Source organism: Pygoscelis adeliae, unplaced genomic scaffold, assembly GCF_000699105.1.
Source record: "Pygoscelis adeliae isolate BGI_AS28 unplaced genomic scaffold, ASM69910v1 Scaffold71, whole genome shotgun sequence".
Classification (NCBI taxonomy): domain Eukaryota; kingdom Metazoa; phylum Chordata; class Aves; order Sphenisciformes; family Spheniscidae; genus Pygoscelis; species Pygoscelis adeliae.
The window spans coordinates 8,406,225-8,416,100 of NW_008824356.1; the positions used below are offsets into that span (position 1 = coordinate 8,406,225).

Consider the following 9,876-nt stretch of genomic DNA (forward strand, 5'->3'; position numbering starts at 1 on the left):
AAGCAAGTGATGCACAGTGCAATTGCTCACCACCCACTGACCAATGCCCAGCCAGTCCCTGAGCAGCGGCCCCCCCGGCCAGCTTTCCCCAGTTTATGTACTGAGCATGACGTCACATGGTATGGAATGTCCCTTTGGCCAGTTTGGCTGTGCCCCCTCCCAGCTTCTTGTGCACCTCCAGCCTCCTCAGTTGGTAGAGCATGGAAAACTAGAAAGTCCTTGGCTAGTGTAAGCATTACTTAGCAACAACTAAAACATCGGTGCCTTATCAATTTTGTTCCCATCCTAAATCCAAAACACAGCACTGTACCAGCTACTAGGAAGGACATTAACTCTATCCCTGCCGAAACCAGGACAGCATGATGTCATATGGTATGGGATATCCCTTTGGTCAGTTGGGGTCAGCTGTCCCAGCTGTGCCCCCTCCCAGCTTCTTGTGCACCCCCAGCCTGCTCGCTGGTGGGGTGGTGAGGGAGGCAGAAAAGGCCTTGACTCTGTGTCAGCACTGCTCGGACAATAACTGCTGTGTGACAACAGTGTGACAGCACTGCTCTTTAGTAATAACTAAAACATCTCTGTATTATCTGTGTTTCCAGCACAAATCCAAAACATAGCCCCATACTAGCTACTATGAAGAAAATTAACTCCATCCCAGCCAAAACGAACACACCTTGTTTTAAGCCAGCTGTAAACTGCATATTTTAATGTTACTGTTTATAGATTTTTTTAAGTGCAGTCTAAAATAAGAAAAAATGACTGTGATACAACAAAATATACTGATGGCAATTAACATCACTAATCACATTGCAATTAATGCCACTTGCTTAGTTTATAGGCCTGGTTCTAGTTTCATTGTCTTATGCCTGGCTTAAGCTGCCTACTTTTATGGCTCTTAAGTGGTAGGAGTAATTAATACTGAAACCAACAAAATGTTCTTTCATAGTTAGGTAGCTCCTAACTGATAGGAGTCTAGGCACCAGCCACCCCAAGAACAGAGTTCCTTGGTGCATTATCAAATAGGACGCTAGATTAACTGTCACAGAACAGCAAAGCACAAATAATGAATCAGTGCTTAGCAGTACTAGAAATACAGTGCTTAAGGGAGAGACAACATTATTACCTGCTAGATGCTTGGGTAATGCTCTGTGCATTGATACTGTACAGTCATTAAAATGAAGCAAACTTGTTTAAGTTTGAATACATCACAGTCTCCACTTACGTATACCTGTATTTCTAAGTTAGTCAAAACCAGGGTTGTTTCTATGCAGATATAAAATATTTTGAAGTCTATGTGGTCTTTTTTAAAAAGCTTCTTTTTCTCATTAATGAAAATAACTAGGTTAATTTTGAGAAACAGAGTCTTTACTAAAGATTGTTTGGGAAGATCAGAAGGGAGTCAAGGTGGGAGTTTTTTCACTTCTTAGCTGAATATCTGTAGTACTTGATTTTTGATCAAGAAACTCCTTACATTCCAGGTTGACAGATGTTTGGGGCAGAGGAAAGCAAAAATGCAAAGTTCTGCACAAGCAGTCTAATATGTTTCTTATCAGTTGTTGAGGTTTCATTTTCTTGATATATGCAATGTAGAATCTTTCAGGAACATACAGACTAAACTTTTGGTGTAAATATCAAAGCAGAAAGAAAATTTTAAAAACTTCAAACTGACTTTCTGACCTATGAAACTAAGAAATGCAAACTAAATGTCATCCTATAAAACTTAAAATGTTTTTCTGAAACATTTTCTTGCCATTTTTAAAACAACTCATTTAGCAAAAATGTGATTTGTATGCTTTTGTATTTGCAAATATTGATAGCATGTTTGTAATGAAAGTGACATCAGACTTTGGGTTCTTTTTGAAAGATTTTTACGGAATAAAGACTGAAGATTTTTTCTGGATTTATTGAGGCATTTAATCTGAATGAGAAAATAAAGGTAGAAATAAGTGGTAGTACTCAGGTTAGCACAGGAGGAATTTTTTCATTAAATGGTATTGAACATTCTCATGTGTGTTGTCTTTGCCTTAATATAGAAAGGAAATTAAGTGAGCCTATTAAATATGTAAGTGCTTATAGTTACAGTTTTTCTCACTTGGAAAACTAATGCATATTTTCCCAGTAAAGTTTTTTCCTTTATTCTGAAAAAGCTTACTTTCTTCATGAACATACTGTGGCTGGCTGGATACTGGGCTCACTTGCGAAATTTCAAATTGAAACATGCAGGTTTAAAGAAAATTTCTAATGCATGCAAGACAGGAAGAATCACAGTCCATTAATATACTGAATTCTCAATTATTCATCATATGTTCACACTGTGTGTTATGGTTGGCAGGCTGGAAGTCCTGACCTGTCTTGCCTTTCTTGTTTCTGGCTTTGGGCTTTAAATTCCAAAACTTGCTGCTTTCCCAGCCTGAAGAACGTATTAACACAGTTGGTAAGCTTGTGATCTTTATATGCAGTTAGACTGGGCTAAACTAAAGCTAGTCTATTTAAATTACTCTCATTTTTGATCCATCATAGACTGTTCTGGTTGAGAATTTTCTCAGCCTGTCTTCTTCCAGCTCCAAAGAATTACTGTCCATCCAGCCTTCTACACACCACTGGTGCCTGGTCATCCCCGACCAATAATTATCCACAGACTCACACTTGGCAAACAGGGACGGAAGCACTGATTTTTTTTCTGTAAAGTTTTAAACTGCTTTAGGAGGTGGCTTAAAATTAGCAGTAATGTATCATCAGCCCATAGGTTTTTAAAACTCAGAGAGAACTGGAGCTTTGCAGGTGCTTGTACACAAAAGCTGGCTTAAAAGTTTGGGCCTGTCCCCAGGCCTGTTGCATTGACTCCATTTTATAGTCTGCATAATCATAGATTCTTTTAACTCAGTCAGCAATCTGTTAAGACAGCAAGTAGTTGAAGCATGGCAGCTAACAAACGCCAATTACTTTGTCAGTATATGCTACATGCTATTATTTAGCGCGTTGCTTAGGTAGTAGGTGTATTACATGAACTTGGAGTCTTTTAGCTTTGCTGACAATCTCTCATACTGCCTCACCTCACAACTAAGTTTTTGTCATGAAATGGGCTATTTCTTCTCTTCTTCTGCCTAAGATTGCTTTCTATTTATACTTTACTGTCTCTCTTTTCTTTATGAGTCTGTTCATAAACACATCCTGTACCCCATATGTTTTTTTTTCATATTTGCAGAGTGTTGGTATATCTTTAAACTCTAGCAGATAGACAGGAAGAAATATGATGCTCCCACTTCCAGCCCATGTAATAAGTTTACTAGCCATTCAGTCAAAGTGTAGCCTTTAAGGCTACGTTTCTTCATTGTGTCTATTCTTGAGGTATCAGGAGCCTTGTCTAGAAATTTATAAATGCAGAGTAATTTCATAATACAGCAACTTTGATATAATTGATTCATAAATATTATCCAGAATTTCCAGGCTTTTCTGATGGAATGTGTAAATTTCAGGTATGTCAATGAAAGATTAATGTGAGCTCACTTAGCCCATGTGTAGCTAATGAATGATGGGTCTGACTCCCTTCATTATCTGACAAAAACGGAGAGAGATGAATGTCTGACATAAGAGCAGGAGGTCAAGGAGAGACTTAGGATGGTGTTTAAATTCTTGCTTTTCTGGAACATGGAATTATGCGTAAGTGATAGGTTAAGTACTAGTTCTGTAGTGATTGGTGATGGGAAGTAACTATCACGTGAGTCAGCATTTTGTAGGTGAACAGAGGACCAGAGGGATATAAGAGAGGTTAAAAGTGAGCTTGGATAGTCGGAAGTGGCGTAAACTATGTTTTTCTTGGCTTCTGAGTTCTACCAGTCTCGGGGAGAAGCCTTAGGACTGCTTTCTCCTCCTAATGCAGCCCAAGATACCATTAGCCTTCTTTGCAAAAAGGGCACATTGCTAGCTCATGTTCAACTTGGTGCCCACCAGGACCCCCACATCCTTTTCTGTAGAGCTGCTTTCCAGCCAGTTGGCCTCCAGCATGTACTGGTGCATGGGGTTGTTCCTCCCCAGGTGCAGGACTTTGCACTTTCTCCTTCTTGAACTGTGTAAGGTTCCTGTTGGCCCATTTCTCCAGCCTGTCAAGGTCCCTCATTAACTCTGTTCTACTTTAAGACTTGTTAAAACCTGTCTGAAACCAGAACTTCCTCAGTCATCACTGTCAGCTTCCTAAAAAGCCTGGAAATACAGACAGATGTTGAAACACAACAGCAAGATCAGCAGGCTGGACTAAGCAGCTGTTTTTTACAAATATTTTGTCTAGGACTGTGATAATAGAAGGAAGCAGTAGTATGAAGTGGAGGAAGGAGAAGGATGGGAGAGCACTGGTATGGGTGACAAGGTGCTATGGGTGCAGGGGAATAGGCAAGTATACCTCTGGACCAACTGACATTCCCCTGGTTGGGGGCTCGGTGGGAGCTGGCTGGATTGAGGTCAAGAGAAACATCAACCCAGTGTTGGAAAAATAGAAGTCTCTAGATTCTCCTTACTCATTCTTTTAACAAGTATATGGAGTAGGGGACGTATACTTGGGAAGTAGACAAAGCCTTCCTCTGGGATGATAGGAGTGTACATTCTCTTAATGTATATTTTTACTCAAGATGGAAGTTTTAAGAATTTCTATATTTTTATTTATATTTATTTCTTGTATGCAAGTTCCAGAAGCTTGATAAATCTCAAGATGATAATGTTTTTGTCTGTGTAAATCAAATATAATTATTATAATCAGATATGTCACATTATGAAATAGAAAACAGAATTAGGAAATCACCCTCATTTGTTTAATTCTTTTCTACTGAACTATTCTTAAGCAGCAGCTATGGGAAAAGTTTGTCATTTGTTCTTGATTATTCTTCAGACTATTCATTGACTGTAAATTATGTCAGTGTATTCCCAGATGTACTGGAAAACCAAAAATTACCTCATCCAGCAATGACAGGTTGTAACTGTAAGTTTAACAGACTTTATAGGCTAATTTTACAAAGCATTTCCTCCTTTTTTGGAGGAGTCAGTCTGCTAGAGATTCATTCTGTTAAGAACTTGGCTGTTCATAAGTATCTCCCTTAAATATTGCCTGTTTTTCTGAAACCTCCTGCAGATGGGTAAGATACATAATTCTATTCTCTCCTGAAGTGCATCTTTAACTGGGCTTAAGCTAAAAAATAACAATGTACATGCCATCCCCACATCAGAGGTTTAGGGAGGAAGAATGTTGTATTTATTACAAAGTATATGGAGAATTCTGTGGAGGTAGCATGCAATTGCTCTAATTCCATTTTGGCTGGTATACCTGAATTTCTTGCTCAGAATGAGGGATGGGATATGTTTGTGGAGCCTGAAATGATTAAAAGAATGTTTATACTCTAATACTTCATTTACTTCAATGGGCAAATACGTTTGCTGGTCATGCGCTGGAGTTTTGGAAGGTCCATCATTACCACTGAATGCTGAGTTCCTATCAGAGACGATGCAGAAGTTTGTAATTTAGATTGAGGGAGCACACCAAGCAAACCAAGCTGCATAGTGAAACAGGAGTAGAAATGAGGCAAAGATGGAAACGTTGGGAAAAGGGAAGATGAAAATAGAAATATTGGAGCAGAGCTGGAGTTGTGTAGGACTTTTTAATGTTAAATTGTACTTACCAAAGGATATTAACTGCCAAACTTTTATTTCTCTAGGAGGTTTATGGAGACTCATCTAAGAACAATTCCAAGTGACGCTTTTTCCAATCTCCCCAACATCTCTAGGATGTAAGTTCTGTTTCTGATATTATTCTTTTAGCTCTTTTATTAAAAATCACTTTCCTTCTCCAAAATTCTGTCTTTGTGTATAAAATCTTCTGAAATGAAAATATTCTTGCACATTTGCTACCTCACCACTTACTTACATTTTAGAACTGCAGGTAATCATCCCATTGTTTATAACCTGAACCAGCTATAGGAAGGCATACTAGGCATTTTTGGATAAGAGCACACCTTTGTTGAAGTAGATGTGTTAAATAAGGCTATAAAACTTTTTTTTCTTTTTGCATTTCACAAAATATGAGAAATGGTTTCATTCAAATGAACATATTCTATTGCTGGTCTTGGCTAAAAGTTTGTTTCCAGCTCCCAGCATGATTTGTAACTCATTTCATTGGAGACTCTGCAGCATTTCTAGACTAGGGATGGACTTTCACCAAAATATTAGTATTTGTGTGATGTGAGAGGGACTTCCATTGTGTCACTTCCTTTGTAAGTAAGCACATACATGGATACAATCTGTAAATGCACAACCAGCAGCCTCTACTTATTTGCCTCATGTCAACATTTGTCCCATTGAAAGTGGCTACCCTTGCACTGCACTGCTCATTGATGTCAGCAGTCTTGAGACAAAGTTGTCCCACCTTTGTTTCTTCTTCTTGGTGGCTGACCCATAATCTGTCATCCTGTGCATGGCTATTTGATGCAGGGAACATCTCTGCCATCTCCTGATTCACTCCCTAGAATCAGAGAGTCATGTAATTTAGAAGGGACCTCAGGAGGCCTCTAGTCCACCACCAGCTCAAAGTTGGGCTGACTATAAGGTCCAACCAGATTGCTCAGGGCTTTATCCAGTCTGGTGCTCAGCTTTATCTGTGTCCACTGTTAACTAAATAAACCACCTCATTCAGCAAGAGGCCCGCATTTTTCTTGTTCAGCCTTTTATTACTAATGTAGCAATAGGAGCTCTTCTTGTTCTCCTTGACGTTCCTTGCAAGTCTCAACTCCAGCTGAGTTTTGGCTGAATGGCTGAGAGGGACTACTATTTAAGAATTCATGAAACAGCGCTTTGGGGACACATGGAGTTCTGCCTAATTATATTTTACAGTTTCATCCAGGTGTATTGAAGTAATGACTTTCTAAAATCCTTATAAGTAATTGTTCTGGAATATCTGCAGCCTCATTTACCATCTCAGTTTAATCAGGTAGATGGTGTATTGTTCTGGGGGTTTTTTTTGGGGGGAATGTCCCCTTATATGATGTATAGTATCATATGTAAACATGATAAACTGTTCAAAGCAGAGTTTTACTAAATGTAGAAGGATGTCAACTCTTTGGCTTTCAGTCACACGTAATCCATTGCTTAGATGCTTTTCAGATTTTAAAATTCTCAAACTGTAATATTTATGAATTTGTAAAAGCACAGGTGTTCATCTGAAGAATTCAATGAACCCTTCTCTAAAGATGCCTAGCCTCCAAAAACTTCCAGTGGCCAAAAGGCTGTAACACCAAATCTTCCTAAGCTTCATGGCACCAGAGGTGATGAAGGGGTATTCACACTGCCTGTCTCTAGATCACTTAGCGACCTCGTAGGCTAAGGACACTTAGCCACCTAGTCTCTCTCCATGGGCATTATGAGTCAATGACAATCTTTTGCCTATACTGTTTGGTAGTAACATGGTGACAGATAACCGCTCTGTTGCATGCTTTGATCACATTTCAGTTGAAGAGGAAAGTCAAAATTACAAAGACCTTATGGCCTTGAATGAGATGAATAGTGCTTTTTACACATCTTAAGATAATATGTTGGCATCCATGTCAGTTTATTTGGTTTGTGATTTCAAGGCTACCTGGGAAAACAAAAGTCAATATCTTCCCCAAATTATTCTTTAAAGAGAGTATCTGAATATGGAGTTTTACCTTCCCCCTACTCCACATTTATGTGTAGGAAACTAGTATAGATGCAGTTGAATACAGCAGTAACCAACCTAAAATCATGACCTGATGTGGTAGTGTTACACTCTCTCTCCTGCCGTACAATGCCTTCTGCATTACCACATTTCTCTTTCTCCTGTTAATTTTAAAAGGCCTATGAAGAATAGACAGCGGTTTAAATTTGAATAGTGTCAATGCCTTTCTGGATTTTTCTTATAGCATTACTGCTACTACAAATCATGAACTCCCACCTTCTTGATATAAACTTTGGGTTAAGGAACCAGTACCTGTATTTTAACTACAGCTCTTGTGTGTATGTCTTGGCCACTAATGTACCACATATCTCATTTGCCTCTCCCAGCCCATAATTTCCATCAGCAATGAAAATTACCAGATCATTCCTTGCTTTGTAAACTCATCTAGAAAATGTTCTGAAGTTTCAATAGGGTGATAGAGAATGTGTTTACTGTTCCAAATATAGCACTTCATTTTGCTATATGGTTTCCACTATATAATTTCCACAAATAAACCTTTTTTTCCTCTGTACTGAATAGAAAATTTAGTTGTCCTCTTTATGAACCTTGTTTAAACAAAAATTTTAGAGCTGCTATTTCTCTTAAATGAATGCATATCTACGTACTCTTGATAGCCAGAAGTAGAGATTGTTTCCTTGTGCTGCTTTGCCACAGGAATGAAACAAAAAGCATTTCAATGAAATGCTCAAGTGCAAAGCTAATTCCTGTCAGAAATGCATCAGTGCACTGAAAAAAAAAAGGTTTTGTAAGGTATTCAGATGCAAGAGAAATTTCTGGATTACATCCTTAAAAGTTGCAAAGACATTAAATCTTGGTAGAAGGGCTTCACCTGGTATTTCCTACTGACTTAGGACAGGTTGAACATTCAGTATTTTTAAGGTCAAGGATAAGGAACCTTTTTCCTGGGCTCAGGATGATGCTTTGGGGTCACATTCATGAGTACCTCACAGACACCTGACCTGTATCTCCCTGAGCAGTTTTCTCCACAGCTTCTCCATGCAAAGTAGCATCCCCACATTGCACAGTGCTCTCTGCCAGCAGCCCTACGCGGAGCACACTTCCCCTGTGCACTGTTTTCCTTTGTGCAACACAGTGCCTTTTCACACCCTGTGCACACTGCTGTCCCACAGCCAGTGCCACCACATGGCTCCCCACACTTAGCATGCATCTGCACCGCAGTGCTCCCACACCTCCCCTGTTCATACAGTACAGCCCAACTCAGGGCTTCGATTGCCTTAGCTGCTGCTGGTTGTCCTCTCGTGAAGTACCCCACACGTCACCGAGCTGCCCTCCATCAGCAGCAGAGGAGAACAGGGGCAGCCAGTGGGCAGCGACACAGCAACACAGGGGATGCTGAGGCTGGAAAAAAGCGAAGAAAGGTGGAGAGAGGGAGAAGGAAGAAAATAAGGGGAGGCAGAGGGCCTTGCGGTTACTGCCACGTGCCAATCTGCTTTAAATCCTGCATTCTCAGGCTCTTTCTGAATGGGCAATGATGGTTAAAGTGTTATCTGCAAACAGACTTTCTCTGAAGCTGTGCATTTGGTGTTTAAGCTACGACTGTATTCGCGATGAGTGTTGAAGGCATTTTGAAATCCTGCAAATTAAACACAGCTCATAGGGAGAGGAGGTGCTGAATTGTAACACGCCTTCAAAATGGGAATTTAAACACACTTTCCCTCTTCTTCTGATGCAACTCCTTCCAGTTCTGATTGCTATGATTTTTATTTCTTACATTTAACATGTTGTATTATGTGTTCATTAGCCAGACCCCAAAGGTTTTTGGAGGCACTCTGAACACTTGGAAGTAAATGTTTATGCACCATTAATACATGTTTCTGTTTGACATTCCAGTCTCAGAGGAGATTTTTAATGTGTTTGTGTGGTTTTTGAGTATTTATCTATATGACACTAAAGCAAATAAAACTACTCATTTCCCTGTCAACAGTGATGATGTGGCTTAATTAATATACACAAATACATCTGCTTATGAAGCAGAAGAGTGGAGGTCAACATGCAAAGAAGATAAGCTGTTTCCTTCCCACTTTTGTCCCGCAGCTGAAAGATACAAAACTGTTCCAAGCCGGGCAGTATAGTAAAAATGTGACATGCAGCACGGTGGGAAGGGACGTGGTGGCTGTAGGGGTGAG

The 9,876-nt window shown here is 39.6% G+C and overlaps 1 protein-coding gene across 3 annotated transcripts in view; it reads left to right on the forward strand.

Moving 5' to 3' along the window:
* The window catches only part of TSHR (thyroid stimulating hormone receptor), an 82,906-nt gene that overhangs the window by 23,090 nt on the left and 49,940 nt on the right, over positions 1-9,876 (forward strand). For 2 of the 3 annotated variants that reach the window (XM_009319423.1, XM_009319424.1), the window contains exon 2: positions 5,697-5,768. The exons of the other annotated variant lie outside the window; for it this stretch is intronic. In XM_009319423.1, coding sequence (XP_009317698.1) covers positions 5,697-5,768 — 72 coding nt within the window. The remainder of the gene's footprint in view (positions 1-5,696; positions 5,769-9,876) is intronic. 3 annotated transcript variants of the gene reach the window in all.